We start from the raw sequence: 16,325 nt of genomic DNA, 5'->3' as shown, positions 1-16,325 counted from the left end.
ATACATCCATTATATTCCTGCTCCCAGTCCCAGCCCAGGTATCCCAGCCTTCTTCCTGTTGGGCACAGCAGGGAAAGCACAACTCTATCAAGGCTGCATGCACTGCAACTTGATCTCTGCTCGGCTTGATATAATATTAATGACCTGTGTCAAGCCACAGAGCCACCAAAGTGATCATATTCCAGCTGTGCTATGCCCGAAGGAGAAACCTGGATCACCTGGACCCCAGGGCCATGCTGGGGCCCCAAAACCCTGCAAATACACAGGAGCTCCTTGCACACACAGCCCCAGCTCTGCTGCCACCCTGCCCCTGCAGCACCAGAAATACCCCACCGAGCAAAGCACGCTCAATTAGTGTTCTTCCGAGTTAATGGGATGCTTCAACTAACACGAGGGGATTGATTTATGAAAATGATGATTTTCCTGTTAGCAAATGCAGTGATAAAACCCCTGCACGAATCTGTATTTCGGGGGATCTGGGCTGAAGCTCTGCCTCCAGACAGGCTCTGTGGTCACACTGCTCCAGTTGCTGTGGCATGGCTAGTATCAGCATCCCACAATTACCATGCAGCATATTAATCCACACAACTGAATGAGCCTGGTCCTCTAATCCACAAGAACACTTGGGGGACCAATTCTTTATTTCTGAGTGGGTGATTAGTACTAATTAAAACCAGAATAAGTTTTAGTTTTGCCAGTTTGGGCAGGTTCATCAAAACACTCTTATCCCCCAGAGCCAAGTTCCAGGAAAGGCCTAACAAGGGGATGTTTCAACTGGAATGATTAGGATAGTCCAGGCAAATGAATTTTGAAGCTGATGGCAGCCTCCTGTCAGGAACAGGCCACAGTGAAGAGGCTACATTCACAAAATGAAAATGAAAAGGCTGTGCTAAGTGCTGCCAGTGGCAAGGAACAGAAGCGGGATCTGGCTCTGCTCCTTCTCAATCACTCTCATAAAAGCCCCATTTAATATGAAGCCAATTCAACGTGATATGCTCAACAACTTGAGCCCAGTTCCCAAACACAGACGTCTGCATCCAAATCCTCCCTCATTTAGCTAAGGGCTCCCCATGGCTCTTGATTAGGGCTGGTCAGAGCCATCGGAGCAGCTGCTGACCAACACGAGAAGGGCAGCAAGGACCACACTGGGTATTTAACTTGACTTTCCAGAGAGCAGAGTTACAACAAATGCCTTTTCACCACCACATGCCCTCCACCTCCTGCCAGCCCGGGGCTGCTCAGCACATCCAGCCTTGCTTTGCTCCAGCATCCTCAGATGAGCCCACCAGCCACCACCTGGGCGGTGGCACCTCCATGCTCCTTTGCCTGACAGAGCAATACCCCTGGTGCTCAGCACTTCCTTAGCCAGAAGGGAGCCACCATCCTCCTCTCCTGGGCACACAGACACAGCTTGGTTTGTCCCTCTTATCAGCCAGGATACCCCCATCCCCAGCTCACAGAGCCCCCAGAGACGTGGCAGCAGCAGCAGAGCCAAGGCAGGACTGCCTCAGGAGCAGGCAAGCAGGAATTTCAACATCCCCACTCCAGAATTTTCTTCACCTTTCAAACTGTAATTCCTTCAAATCCCAACCAGTTCCAGTCCAACATGCAGAAGGAAAACAGCCACAGCTCAGCATTGTGTGGCCTCATAGAAAGGAACCAGCAAACAACTTCAAGCCCTCAAACCAAGGCTGTGTTAAAGGCTTGATGCACATGAAGCTGAGATCATCTGAGGCTTATTTTGGGTTGGCTTTTTTAGTTGAGGAACAAATCACACACTGGGAACCAACATCCATATGGTCACAAAGAAACAAATACTGCTTAGCCTAGGGCCCAAGCACCAGGAGTAATCCTGAGGAAACACCAAGCACCATGTTCTGAAGATGAGACCAGCCTCTCCCAAACCCAGCCCCACACAACTGACCTTCAGCACAGAGGGAAGGCTCTATCCCAGGCTCCAAATGGCCAGTACAGGCTGACTCCACAGTGCTTGAGGGAAGCCAGGAGTTACCCAGGAGCCATTAAATAACATCCCCCTGGCCTCACCTGCAGAGCCCAGGTGGGGCTCGTTGGGGCTCATTCCTCTTTACAGGCAGCTTGGGGGAAATCAGCTGGCTTGGGTGGAAATAAACCTTCCACCCCAATCCTGCCAGCCCTGTGTGGGGTGTCTGTCTGGGAACACAGCCCCGGGGCCCCATTTCACTCTGTTGCTTTGCACTTCTGCTAACTACACCTGATTTACACAGAGCAGGAGAGGGGATCGCGGCATCGCTCCCCTGTGCCTGTTGGTAAGTATTCCGATGAGCAGTTTCCATGGATTGAGAACAACGTCCTCCCTCGGAAAACCAGAAGTGATTCCTGAATTCATTTCGGCTTCCCGCTGCCTTGTCAGGCCAGCTGGATGCGGCACGCTTCATCCTCCCTGCAAACACTGCCGCGGGCCCGCGGGGACACTCAGCACCTTATAAACCTGTCAAGCCCTTAAAGCCGGCCACCATGAGGCTTCACAACAAAACACGTTGGGGTTTATGGCCACACACGCACACCCCAGCCCGCCCCTGAGAGGAGAAGCACCATAGATGGTTTGGGAGGCGAGGGGATGTTGTCTGGTGCGACGGTTTCTTTTAAAAGCAAGGAAAAATAAAGGCCCTGCATGGTTTATTCTAAAGCATCCAAGCTGCTGCAGACTGCGATGCTTGGAGTGCATATGTATGTACACGGCAAACAGGAGATTGTCTCCGAAGTCATTTGCATTCATTCCCCTCCCTCCCTCCTTCACGCAGTGAGGGTTTCTAAAAGGCCTGATCCTGGAGATGGCCGAAAGACCTTTAACTTCTGTGGGAACCAGACACTTCTGGGTGCAGAGCACTTCATGGAGCTGGTTTCCATTTACAGAACGTGTTGTTCTCCCAGTTCCCCCCTGCCCGGTGCTTCCAGCACTGATTTATTTTTCTGCTCGTCCACCAAGAAGACGTTTTTCACACAAACATCATTGATCCAGCCTCCCTGCGACCTGCCGCAGGACCAGCGCTCCCCACAGCCCCCAGCACGCAGCTCCCCTCGTCCCCTTCTGCTTCCAATGTGCCCTCGCGTCCCCTGGGCTTCTCCTTCTGCTCAGAGCCGTGCCCATCGCCGCAGCCTCGGGACACGGGGGCCTGGGCTCGGAGCCGCAGGTTGGTCCCTGGGGCCGCGCTCAGCTGGCCACGCTGCTGCCTGCGCGCCGCTTCCCTCCCGCACGGCCGTTTGCTGCCTAACAAGTCAGCATCTGATGAAGTCTCTGCCGTTTGGGTCCCTCAGGGATTATAATGTGACTGCAGCAGGTCCCGGCTGCTCTCGGCAGCCCAGCGTGTTGTTGCTTCATTAAACGCCAAATTGTTACATTAATTCTAACTGCCCTGTAGAGATGTAGCTGTCAGGAATGATTTACTCGCCTCCAGCTGACTCCGAGACTTTTTACAGGCTCCGGCATAGGAGCTGGAAGAGGCCAGTGACCGGCTGGGAGCGGGATGCGGGTGTGTGTCCAGGAGATAGTGGCAGCGAGTGGCTCTGCCCTGCCCAGAGTGATGGAGACACTGCAGTGGACAAATGAGCAGAGAGCTAAACCAAGGTGGAGTTTGGTTTTGTGTGACCTGTGCGCTGCTGGTGACCCAATCTGCCCCTTAAACACCAGCGCCTTTGCTGGAATATTGGCTGAGTCCCCGTCTCTGGGATCTCTCCTTCACCCTGCAGCCAGCACCGCAGGAGGAGGGTCCGGGACATCTCTAAGTGTCAAAGCCATCTCTGGTGAGCAGGACTGAGCTAGTTGTTAGCATCCCTCTGTGTTTTCCTTGGATTCGGAGCAAGGATCTTCACACACAGCACATCTGTCAGAAGAAGGGGAAGGGACACAGGTCCCCTTCATTTGGACACTTATCCCTGTGGAACATCGGTGGTCCCAGAGCCCCAAAACAGCATCAAGGGTGAGATGGCCCCACTGTGAGCTGCTTGGTGCCAGAGCTCTGGGGTACACCAGGGCTCCTTTATTCATTTGTTAGAAATTACCTGAGCCTTCATTCAAAGTGGAAGGAAGACAAAAGATCTTGGTAGCAAATGTGCAGTTTTATTGCTTATAAACCAGAAAAGATGAGATAAATAGCATCTTCTGTCAGGGGATCACAGTCTGTGGTTTCTGTAGGCAGCACACACACCTTCCTGACAGCCTGCTCTCACAAACACATATATGTGTGTATCCTGCAAGAGAAATAATGGGCAGAAACTGTTCTAACATGGACAAGTTTGTTTAAACCTAGAAGTCTTGTCTATTTGTCTATTAAATTATGTTTCATCTCCAGAGTGCAAAATGCTGAGCACAAAAGCAGTGCTTTTGCATTCTATATCAAGGGTTTGCCTGTGCCCTCTTCCCTATCCCCTACACCCGTGTGCCAGCAAACACACCTGTACGTGTGGTTAGTGCAAAACACATCCCTACCTTGACACAGGATGGAGGTGTTGGAAAGGAGAAAAAAAACCCCTAATTTAAACACCTTTGCTTTTTTTTCCCTGGGGCATTTTTGCCACCTTGGTTTCCTTGTCAGGCTTTAACAAAGTCATTTGCTGCTTTTAAATGTTATTTTAGTGTGTAAGGAGTGCAGCTCTGCATTTCCTGCCTTGTTCCCAGGGACCTTGGTGCGGGCAGGGGGAGCCCAGGTGAGAACAGCTTTGCTTGGATGCTCTGATACACGTGGGAGAAGCCACTGGAGGGGACGCAGAGGACGATCCAGCCCCAGCCACTATCCCTGCTCCCCGTGGGAGAGGGGTTTCCTCTGGCCCATGTCCCCAAAGGGAACCGCAGGAGCTGTGGAACAGGACGCGGTGTCTGTCCCTCCTACATGAGGGGCTTGGTTTCATTGGCCTCATAGAAGAAATCAGAATAAGAAAGAAATAAGTTGACATCCACTGTTTGACACAAAATCTAATCATCTCCTGCATCCATAGGGAGCGCGCGTTTAGGCACGACTGCTTCTAAAAGAGGAATATGCTGTTGAGGGAAAAAGATTCATACATTAAATTCTCCTCGTTGAGAGCACAAAAGATTTCCTGCCTCCCATGCCAAGCACTCATACAAATCAGCAGGGGTTATAAAGCTCACCTGCAAACTGAGCAATGCAAAACCCCTCTTCCTAATTCTGCCTGGGTTTTACAAGCTGTCACTCAATTGGATAGCGTTGGGTTTATTTGCTTCTTTCAAATTGGTTTTCTTTTTAACGGGAAGAAAGCATTTATATTAATGGAATCCCCGAGCCTCAGCCCTGAAAGGAGAGGCTGAAATGCAATCCCTGAATTTTATATCAGGACATTCAGGGAGCTCTTCGCTGTGCTCAGACGAGCACAAGCGCCGGCAACTTTCCACCCGCTCTGCCTTTGAGAGCGGAGCACAAAGGCAAGGGGAGGGAGGGGGAATTTGCATTTCTTCCTTTCTTAAATCCAGCCATCCGCTGGGAATTGCCAGGGTGAGAGGAACAACAGCGCCGGTTATTTGCGGGGAGGGCAATGGTGAAACAAAGGGGTTTAAAACACATGTTCAATTAGCACGCTTTCTGGGCGGCGTTATCCTAAAATCCCCGACGGTCCCGTCTGTCTGTCCTTACTTCGGTCTTTTTTCAGGAAATCAGAATCTTTTAGAGTAGTTTTTGCTTTTTTCCTAGTAAAATATTATTTATACTTCAACTGCCGAAAGCCTGTGATGCAAAACACACCGATTTGGTAAAGGTGTTTCTGGCTCATAGGGCAGGAGAGTGAAAAACACAAACTCTTGTTTTCTCTTTGGGTGAAGTTCCGTGATGCGCTTTTAAAAATCCCATCATTTGCTAATTACTCCATACATTTCAATGAGGAATGTCCCCGCAGTGTACCTATGGGCTGGCAGCAACAGTTGTCTCTATTACCCCGTTCCGGAGAAGGACTAAAAAGCAGCTCCAGCTCAGGGCTCAGACCCGACTGAGGCAGATCTGTGCTTGGCTGCAGGAGACGCAGCTTCACCCATCTGGAAACTCCCCCAGGAGCAGGGACACAAGCAGATGTGCAAGTACCGCCCCCAGGTCCCTGCTGCTGGGGGGTTTACACCAGCAGCCCCATGGTGTCACACAGTGGGGTTTCTCCTTTCCCTGCTGTAGCTCTTGGGCTGCGTCGCCTGAATAAGGAGTGTGTTTCTCTGCTGAGTGACTGTTACAGCCCTAAGCAGCATGCATGTACCTGTATTGCCTTGGGCAGGCTCTTTATAGCTCACTGAGAGCAGGACCCGGAGGTGTTCCTTCTCCTCAGGTGCAACTTGTAACAGGAGGGGGGAAAGCTCTAAGGATGCTTACAGAGTGCTGCAAGAGAGCATTTTGCATTGCTCTGTCCTAGGATCCCTGCAAAGTGGAGGGCAGCGTGTCCCAGAGCATCACTGATGGGGCTGGACCCAGGGGCACCTGCACCCCAAGCGCAGAGCTGTCCTCTGCTCAGGTGTGCTGCTGCTCTCTAACTCACACACTCTCAAAGATGCTCAGTGCAAGGAAGACCCTGGAACAAATATCCCCCAACTTCCCAGGGGAGTGAGAGCATCAAAGCCCTCAAAGCCCTTTACAGTGTCCCCCATCGGATTCCTAAATCAGAGCCTCCAGCAAAGTGCTTCATTTGGCTCTCGGGAGCGTGGCCACAGACACTGGATATGAAGATGTGTTCGCACACATGAGCCTCTTACGCATGCAAACACACAAGGGATGTGTGTGTTCAACCAAGCTTACTCCCTGAGGGGATTCTTCTTTTCTTTCTGATTTTGAAGTATTCCATATCTGACCTGCAGTGTTTCATGTGCACAACTTGCTGCTCACAGACAGGCAACATCACCCTCTGCTATTTGCCATTGCTTTATCAGCACAGATTTCTGCTTATACCTTCACAATGAATGCTGAAGAATAACCATCACCCATCAAAACCAGCTTGACTGCGATCAAAGCCTGTGCATGCACAGAGCAGTAAATATGTTTGGATCTCCCAAAGACTTCCAGCCTTCAAAACAGTCATTTTTTGTTTCAGTTTATCAAGGCGTTTTTCCAAAGTGGGATTGTTCCTCTATAAAAAGGGAAGAGGGATATAGAGTGTATGTCAACCCTTTATTGAATCATGGCACCGAGTTTGAGGGCTTTCACTTTCAGTTTCAGGTGTTGCGTTTACCTGCATTGATGCTTTTGATGTGTATTTAGCAGAAGACTATTTCAAGTTTAGCTGACAAATTTATTTGTAATCGTGAAGTATTTGATCATCAGAGAGAAAGCCAGAATATAAATAAAAGACACCGGACAGCCACAGAATCTACAGTTAATGCCATATTTTTACAGATAACAATATACAATTGCCTTGCCTACATCTGTGGAAAGACACAAATGCCTGGAACAGAGGAGTGCCACCAGGGAAGTGTGTGCTCGCTCAGCCATGCAACCCCCTAAGAAGGTATTTGGCAACAAGACCTCAGGGTGATTTCCGAGACACTTTGCAGTAAAACTGCTGCAAAGGAATTTGAAGGGAAAGCAGAAGAGTCACAACCCAGAGCCGGCAGCGTTCCCAGGTCAGGACAAACCCCTCCTGACCCCTGGAATAAATACATCTAGTCACGGTTCAATGCTTATCTGGAACAGGAAAACTAGCAATCTACAAATTAAAGAGATGAGAAGCAGAATTAACATATGGTTCCCGTTTGACAAAGGAAAAGGGTTGCTGGGAAGTGATTGGCAACTTAAAGAGCATTTCATTATAGAAAAGTTAATGTAAATTCAAAATGAAACATTACATACCGCATTGGATATAAAATACCTGCTGGAAGAACAGTTTCCTACCATGGGTTTCTGATGTGATTCACTATTAACATTTCTCCTATAGAAATATAGACATTGTCACACCTTTTACCGTGGATGAGGGCTTTATTTTCTCTTAAAAAGGTTTTGATGTGGATGGGTGATGAAACAAGTCCTCGCTTTGGGGAATGCACTGACAACAGAAAGCAAAATACCTCATATCAAATCTGTAAAGCACAAGCCTCGGTGTTTAGTAAAGACACAAGAATGGGCTTGGACGCTCCATGTGCCCGTCACTGCACTGCAACTGTCCTTCCCTACTGGGCTCCAGCCCCTGCCTTTGGGTCACCATCCAAAAGCGCATCCGCTCTCTCCATGTCCTGATGCTTCCCTGCCCCACTCAGCAGTCCCAGTTTGTCCCTCCTTCATTTCCAGGGGCAGATGACGTTTTACAGCACCGAGTTCTTTCCCTTTGCACTGCATGGTGATGAACCCCCTATCAAAACTGAGCGTGGTCGACTTCATCCAGCCAAGAGGCCGGGCTGGCGGGGAAATCCGGGTATCCCCCGCTGCTGCCGGTGGAGAGGTCGGAGCTGGGTCCATTCCCAGCCAGAACCCTCATGGATGGGGGCACCCCCTGTCCGCTTTGTCCCATGATGCCCAAGCTGTTGTCTGGGTAAACCAAGCTGGAGATTAAAGGCTGGTGGCCTGGCAGCGCTTGCAAGGAAGCTGGTGACTGGGGTATCCCGTAGGGGCTGTTGGATCGCAGGTCATGGTACTGGTCCTGTGCTGGGATGCCACTGTGATCCAGAGCAAAGCTGCCGTTGGTCCCAGCCTGTCTACCCAGAGCAGGGGATGCTTCATTGAGATTGCTGTAAATCCCATTGGAATGGCTCATCTCAGATATAGAGGGCTCATCTGAAAGAGAAATGGACTGGTTATACTGGGAGAGCAATGGCCACGGCTGGCATTGTTTGCACGGGAACTCCTGCAAGCTCTGGGAATAAACAGATTAGATGGATGGGAGCTGTGCATCCATGCACTTCCCTCTTGTAATTCTGTATTATTCCCATTTGTGTTGACAGATCTTCATAGAAAGCCATGGGATTATTATTTTTCCTGAGTGTATCACCTGATATGGTTTGGATTTTAAAAATATGCCCCCCAAAATACATATTAGAATATGAGACTGTGCTTTAAAAATAATCCCTTAAAGGGGAATGTGAGCTCCACGTCTTTGCACCTTTTGCTCTGCAGTTCTATTTGGCTGTGAGGTTTACCTGGAATTTTGATAGCATTTTTAGGAGCTACCTGAACATTCATTGATGGAAGAAAACCTCCCCATTGCTCAGGAGAAGAAGACGCTAAATCTCAGCAGGGATCTCCTGCTCAGGGACTGCTGAAACGCATTTGTACGACTTTAAAACACTGCTGGAAATAGCAGGATTTTTTAAGCTACCACCGAAACCGGTTTGCATTCGTCAGGGGCAGCGGGAGCTGCTGTGCTGGCGGGGCTACAAACCCGTCTGTGGCACCAAGCTGGCGATAATTGTTTAACACTGTTTAGTCGTTATTTAGTGTGAATTCCTATTTAACGGAGCTGATGCACAGTGTGAATAAACAGAGTTGGAAATCAAATAGATTTTAGGAACACGAGGGAGAAGCTGGGGTGCAAAGTGTGTGTATAAAGATCCACAAGTAATAGACGTACGTGTGTGTGAATACACACACAGTTCTGTGCTTCAGCTGCTCTCCTGTATTCCCAGTACCAGCGCGCACACACACACGGGTTTGGGCACAGCGGTGGCACAGACCAGATGCTGGTGGGAGGTGTGGGGTGAGAAGTGCTGGTGTAGGCATGGTCCTAGGTTTGTCAGCAGGAATCTCTGCTCCAAAGGTGGGACCCTTCGGTGCACAAACCTCCTGGTGCACAGCATCTCCCTTTTACAGCCCAGCGCAGAGGTAACCGCTCCCGCGGAGCTGGGAGGGAGTCCTAACGCAAACGAACCCCCTTAAAGAGGGCGGAAAAAGGATTCAAACACTTTCCCCCGTTAGCGCTCAGTGATTGCGGACTCTGGGTTCTGTACTTCCAGGAGCCCTTTGGAAGGGCTGAACACGAGCAGCGGCTCCAACCCCCGCGGCGCTGCCCGGGAGCTCTCCCCGCTCTCCCGCTGCTCCCTGTCCGTGCTGCCGCAGCCCCGGAGGAGCGGAGGTTCCGCTGCAGCGGCTCCGGTCCCCCCCATCCCGGCCAGGACCGGGCAGCCGGGGCCGCAGCGCGGTGAAACCCGCGGCTCTGCGCGCCCCCGCCTCGGGCTCGTTTTCACTCGTTGTGTTATAGCTGGAGGTTATTAACGTAGCACCGGGGGGGCGAAAGCAGCCTCGTGGGGAGGGACCGCACGGGGCAAAGCCCCTTCACCGACCTGTGAAGGAGACCTCCGCGTCGCTGTCCGGTCCCTCCTCCTGGATGCTGTCCTTGTCGGACTTGGAGGTCCCCCGGGACCGCTTCATGTTCCTGAAGTACTGACCCCAGCGCTGCCTCCCCGCGTCCTTCTTCAGCCTTTTCTCCTTAGCCCTGCGGTTCTGGAACCAGACCTGCAAGCGGGGCAGGCCGGGGAGCTCCCTCGCTGCCGGAACGGGCCCCATCTCCCCGCCGCTCCCCCTCGCAGCCCGGGCAGCCCCGGAGGGGTCCGAGGGCCGCCCCCCTCACCTGCACCACCCTCATGTCCAGCCCCGTCTCCGAGGAAAGCTGCTCCCGGACGTGCCGCGCCGGCTTGGGCGAGTTGTTATACGCGTTCTTGAGGGTCTCCAGCTGCTTGGCCGTGATGGTGGTGCGGGGCCGCTTGGCCGTGGACTCGGCCTCTGCCGACACGTGGAGAGTTAGAGGTGAAGGAACCCCCGCCAGCCACCCCCCAGCATCCCTCCCGCCCGGTGCGTGAGCGCGTCCCGGAGGGCAGGAGGGCCCAGGGCCGGCTCCCTGCTGCCCTCGGAGGTGAGGGAGGGAAGGGGCGGGGGGTACCTCTCTGCTTGGCCGTCTCGTAGTCCGCCTTGCAGACCAGCCTGCTGTCCTCCATGAGGTAGAACTCGTCGCCGGTGGCCAGCTGCCGTTTGCAGACGATGCAGGCGAAGCAGTGCAGGTGGTAAACGAAGTCCTGGGCCCGGCGCACCACCTGGGTCGGGGGGATGCCTTGCTGGCAGGCGGCACACTTGGTCCCGAAGCGCCTGAGCGGGGGGGGACAAGCGGCGGCCGCTGAGCGCGGCGGGGCCCCGGCGCTGTCCGCGGCGCTGAACCCTCCGGGCCCCGCCGCTGTCCGCGGTGCTGAACCGGCCCCGCCGCCGCCGCCGCCCCGGTTCCCGGCGCCCTCCCCGTGCCCGACCCGTCCCCACGCACTTGAAGAAGTCCTCCTTGCAGTAGACGCCGTCCCCGCGGCTGAAGCACTTCTCGGCCAGCTGCGTCTGGCAGTCGGAGCATTTCAGGCACTTGCTGTGCCAGTGCCGGTCCAGGACCTTGAGGATGAACCGGTCCACGATGTGCTGGTTGCAGCCGGCGCACAGCGGGATCTCTGCGGGGAGGCAAACCCCGTCACCCGCCGCCCCCCGGAACCCGTTTTGGGGCGAAAAAGATTCGTGTTCGTTCAAATCCGTTGACCGCGCACCCCGGGGGAAGCAGCCGGGAGCACCGGCGAAAGCAGGAAGGAAAGGGATGGGAACGAAATTCCCCCCCCGTGCCCACCGCGGTAGCCGCGGGCAAGTTGCAGCACAATTATTTATTCCGGGCTCTCTATTTCTCCCCCCTGCACCCCAGAAATTCACCCGCAAATAACGGCGGGAGGGAAAGAAACTACCGAAAATCGCGAGGATTGCACTCAAAATAAAAACGCGGTCGGCTCGTCCCGCCGCCCTCCAGACACCAACAGAGATGATACAGAGATGACACAAGTGCACAGAGAAATAGAGGTATAAAACTAAACAGATTCGGAAGCCAGAATACAAAAAAGTAAAGATATATGGACATAAATATATAGATATCGGTATGTAGGCATAGAAATAGGTAGGTAAAAATGTGGATATAGAGGTACATAAATATAGATATATCGGTATAGATACAGATGGAGAGAAACATAGACACGGCTGTATAAAGATGTAAGAGCATCTATATATAAAAATAACTCGATATAACACAGAGAGATGTACAGCCCCGCGGAGGGAGCGGTGGGGATGATGTCGTTGCAGGCATTCATCGTCTCAACAGTTCACCGTGCCCGAACAACCGACCCCGAACAACGGCGGTGCTGAGGGCACCGGCCCGGTAACACGGCAGAGCCCCGCCGGGTCCCGCCGCAGCCCGGCCCGCGGCTCTTACGCTGCATGGCGACCCCGCGGACGCTCCCTCACACGGGCCGCAGGCACTGGCGCATCTTCCGCGGGGTGCGGGAGCAGCGGCCCCCAGGTCCCCCCAGCCCGCACCCGCAGCCCCGTTGCCGGGGTGCGGAACAGCCTCACTCCCCTTCGGGCTCCCGCACATCAGGGCTGCGGTTCGGTGCCGCGTCCCCCATCCCCGGCCGCTGCCACCGCTGCGTTGCCGGGGTTCAGTTCACTAAAGCGGGTTCCTTGGAGCCGCAGCCCTCCCTCCGGTGCGGGTCTGAAGCGCCGGGCGGGCACCGCGCTTATTTAATCCCCCCGGGCCGGCGGCGCGTCCCTCCCGCCGCCCCTTAACTGCTTGGGCACGGCGGGAGGGCCGCGGCTGCGGGGGAGGAAGCGCCGGCCGCGGCCCCGGGCTCGTTGTGAGCCGCGAAACTCGGGATCTGCCCCCGGTCCGGGCAAAACACAGCGCGGCTCGGCCGGCCCCGGGCACCGAGCCCCCGCCGGGCCCGGCTGCTGCAGCCCTGCCCCGGTGCGCCCGCTGCTCCCTTCCCGCTGCCTCCCCGAGCCCCGACGGAGCCTGTTCGGGGACCGCGGGGCCGTGAACGAGGGTCGCGTCCTACGGGAAAGCAGCGTTTTGGCGTCGGTCCTTCCCCCGGGGGTCCCTTTCTGCGGTGTCGCCTCCGGCCCCCCCATAGCAAAAGCATCTCCCGATGCGCGGGGTCAAACGCGCAACTACGGCTGCTGCGGTGTCCGCACCGCGGGGACGCAGAAAGACAAAACCGGGCAGGACGGGGGGCTCCGGCCCGACAGCGGGAGCTGCCCGGCCCGGGGGTTCGGTCCCGGTGACATCTCGGTCCCCGCACTCGGGGGGTCCCGTCCCGGCTCCTCGCCGTTGTGTTTTTAAGGCCCCGTCGGCCGCGGTCGATGCTGGCGAGAACCGGGGCGGCCCCGCACCGGAACCGGACCCGCTGCCCGGGACCCGGCTCTGTCACCCCCCGTAGGACCCTCGGTGCCCCGGATACGCCAGGGGAGGTCAGCGCGGTTCTCCCCACCCCGACGGTGCTGGCTCCGTTCGTTAAACGGGAGGAAAAAACGTTTAGGAGAGGAATTAACGGGAGCTTTCCCAAAAAGGGGAAAAAGCCCGATCGGAGCCGGGCGGGGGCTGCGGGGGGGTCCCGCCGTCAGGAAGGGGGTGTCCGCGGGCACAAAATCCCCGTTTCCTCCCTGCCCTCGTTGTGCGGGAGCGGCGGGACCCGGGGGCAGCAGCCGCCGCGCCGGGCAGAGCTCCCGCCGGGGCCGGGCAGCGCCGTGAGCCCAGGGCAGCCGCCGCCTGCCCACGGGAGCTACCGGGGAGCCCCAGTCCCGACCCGACGGGACACAAACGGGGCCGGAGCCGCCGGCGTGCGGGGGGCAACGAGGGGTGTCCGGTGGCAGGAAAGAGCGGGAGGGAGCCGAACGGACGGGACGGACCGGGATGGACGGGATGGGCGGGTTGGACACCTCGGTGCCGCCGGGCCGCCCTCCCTCCCTGTACCCAACCCCGACTGCCGCCCCGAGGGAGCCCCGCGGAGCGCGCAACCGGCACAGACGGGGCCGCTTCCCAGCGGGGCACGCGGAGGTTTCCGCGCTCCCCCCTTCCCTCACCTGGGCTCCGCGGGAAGGGGCAGAGCTCCGCGGCCTTCTCCGAGCCGGCGCGGACCCGCTCCAGCAGCATCGCGGCCCCCGCGGGCGCGCCGGGCGCCGTCCGAGGTGCGCGGGTGAATGCGGAGGAGTGGCGGAGGTGCGCGGAGGGGAGCGCAGGGAGCGGCGCGGGGGGTGGCCGCCGCCGCCCGGGGCGGAGCGGGGCCGGCGCGGGGGGGCGGGCAGGGGGCGGCACCGACGGTCGGGCCGGGCCGCAGCTGGGCCGCGGTTCGCTGCGGGGCTCTTTAGCATCACAAAAGCGGAAGGAGATGGGGGGGGGTGTGGGGGAGTGTGGTGCATGGACCCCACGTCCCACGCGTGGCCGGCGCGATGGGACCGCGGGAATCGATGTCGAGGGGGGGAGCATCCCCCGGGCCCGCGTTTCGTTTGCCCCCGCTACCCATGGGCGGGGGGGGCTCTTCCCCCTCCACTAATTAGTTAATGAGCAGCGAGGTAACGGTGAGGACCAGAGCCTGACCCACGGCGACCCGCGCCCTGTGGCTGGAGGAGGTTAACGGCACTGACCGAGGACGGGGCGGGCATCACGTGTGTGCATTGTGTGTGTACCTGCATGCGGGTGTGCAGGAACACGCGTGGGGGTGTGGGACAAGAACACACGCGGCTGCAGCGGTATCTGTGTGTGTGCAGGGTTGTGCACACTCGTGCATCCCTGCATGTAGCCTGCGTGCCTGTGTCGGCCCCGGGATGCTCACACTGTCCCATGGGTGCTCATGTGTCTGTGGGTGTGAAGGCGTCGGTGTGACCAGGGCCGTGTTGTGCCTGTCTGTGTCTCCCCATGTGCGTGTGCCGGGGTGGACAGCGCCGTGCGTGCGCCCCGCTTGCCCCAGGCAGCCGGAGCTGGTAATTGTGGTTGTTACCGTGAGCCCGTTAATCCCCGAATCCCTTTACCTCCTGCTCGCAGGGGATTACAAATTAATAAAAGCAGCTTAGGGGCGGGAGCTCCCAGCACGCACAGATGCTCCCTCCGGACCGCAGCACCGCGACTTTCACCAGCCCCCAGCTCCCAACCCCGCGTTGGCCCCACACCTACAGAGCATCGGATCCAGGAGTGAGGGCCCAGGCCAGCCCCCAGCACAACGTCACAAGGGGCAGCAGCTGTGGTACCTTTGAGGGTGGTGAGCACAGGGCACCTTTACCCCGCTGTGTTTGTCCTCAAGAGATTTGGGTGCTGAGGCCACTCCTCAGGCTCCCCAGGGGACTGTGACTGCTTCCCAGGCAAGGTCACGGGCCAGCAGGGAAATCATAGAATAGTTCGGGTTGGAAAGGACCTGAAGATCATCCAGTTCCAACCCCCTGCCATGGGCAGGGACAGCTCACACTAAACCATCCCGCCCAATGCACATGGCTCTGGAGCAGTGCACGGCTGTGCCCAGCTTCCAATGTCCTGACCTACACTTCCCAATCCTTTTGATTCCTAACAACACCCTGGAGTACTTCAGCAGGTAGATAACCAGTGCTTTTACCAGGTCACGCATCCCACCCTCTCAGTGTCAGTAGGGATGAAGCCACAGAAGGATTCAGAAGCCTCAGTGGACATTAAAGCCATCCTGGCCAAAGGGCATGGAAGGCAAAGGGAAAGGAAGATTTGTGTGTGTGTGTGTAGAGAAACAGGCAACCCATGGGTCAGGAACCACCAATTGTGTCCATCACTGCCACACACATTCAGTGATGCGAAGTTATGGGGTAACAGTGAATGAAATGGAGTTCAAGGTTACCCATTCCTGGTGCTTTTCCAAACGACAGGACCGCTATGGCTGGGAAGGGAGGTGCACACCAGCTCTCCCTGCGGTACAGAACCTGAGGACACACGTAAAGAGCCAAAACGTGCCAAATGGTTGTGGTTTATTTCCAGCAAGCACATTAGTTTACAGGTCAGTACAAAACGGGTACTGAGGGGTACTGCAGAGGTACGGGACTGAGCAAAACCCAAGGAACCAACCCAGAATGGACGTGAAAACGCCCGGTTACCCAATTCCAATAAATAAAACATTGAAGTCACTGTGATGGCACAGTCACTGATCCCAACAGCGGAAGCAGCACAGCCCTGCACAATGCACCTGGGCTGTTTGGCGAATGGGAGCTCCCAGCCAGTTCTGAGCAGGAATAGCTGAAACTGGGAGTCCTCAGGAAGAGCTCCATCAGGTTCCTTCAGCACTCGCAGCTTTCCTCTCTTCCTGGCACATTCCAGAGGCCTCCTTTCATTCTCTAGGCAGGTTTAGTACTTCCTCCTTAAAAACATTTGAAGAACAAAGGCGGCTCCATGCGCAAAGAAACCCTCCTTGGAAATACCCCTGCCCCCAGCGTGGTGGATCCCCATAGGGAAGCGGGGCGGCAGAAACTCCCGTGGAACAAACCGATTCCGAAATCCAGCCTCCAGGACTGAGCAGGTGTGAGGTGAACTTTCAAAGGAAACATTTTGTTGTGATGCAGCCACCAATAACTCCCCACAGT

General features: G+C 55.8%; 2 protein-coding genes across 3 annotated transcripts in view; both read right to left on the bottom strand.

Moving 5' to 3' along the window:
* Nucleotides 1-2,023, bottom strand: part of TMEM250 (transmembrane protein 250) — a 49,455-nt gene extending 47,432 nt beyond the window's left edge. Inside the window, exon 1 of one of the 2 annotated variants that reach the window (XM_061352477.1) lies at nucleotides 1,925-2,023. The gene's annotated coding sequence lies outside the window, so the exon portion shown is untranslated. The remainder of the gene's footprint in view (nucleotides 1-1,924) is intronic. The other variant, XM_061352472.1, reaches the window with a different exon arrangement.
* A 5,673-nt stretch (nucleotides 2,024-7,696) lies between these two features.
* Nucleotides 7,697-12,178, bottom strand: LHX3 (LIM homeobox 3). The gene is made up of 6 exons (XM_061352325.1): nucleotides 12,172-12,178; nucleotides 11,200-11,371; nucleotides 10,828-11,030; nucleotides 10,519-10,670; nucleotides 10,232-10,403; nucleotides 7,697-8,729 (listed from the first exon to the last, which is right to left on the bottom strand). The coding sequence occupies exons 1-6, from the start codon at nucleotides 12,176-12,178 to the stop codon at nucleotides 8,311-8,313; spliced, it is 1,125 nt and encodes a 374-aa protein (XP_061208309.1). The 3' UTR covers nucleotides 7,697-8,310.
* Between the last annotated feature and the right edge of the window lie 4,147 nt (nucleotides 12,179-16,325).

Source organism: Neopsephotus bourkii, unplaced genomic scaffold (assembly GCF_033783945.1).
Source record: "Neopsephotus bourkii isolate Nb327-2 ecotype Australia unplaced genomic scaffold, CSIRO-AGI_Nbou_v1 NB_659, whole genome shotgun sequence".
Taxonomy (NCBI): Eukaryota; Metazoa; Chordata; class Aves; order Psittaciformes; family Psittacidae; genus Neopsephotus; species Neopsephotus bourkii.
The sequence above is the reverse complement of the archived record's forward strand: the minus strand, read 5'-3'. Positions and strand labels throughout refer to the sequence as shown.

Coding starts and splice junctions, on each gene's coding strand:
- LHX3 (XM_061352325.1), bottom strand. Junction 10,671..10,827: donor CGAGACGGCCAAGCAGAGAG/GTACCCCCCGCC, acceptor ACGTGTCGGCAG/AGGCCGAGTCCACGGCCAAG. Junction 8,730..10,231: donor CGCGGAGGTCTCCTTCACAG/GTCGGTGAAGGG, acceptor TTTCTCTTTCAG/ATGAGCCCTCTATATCTGAG.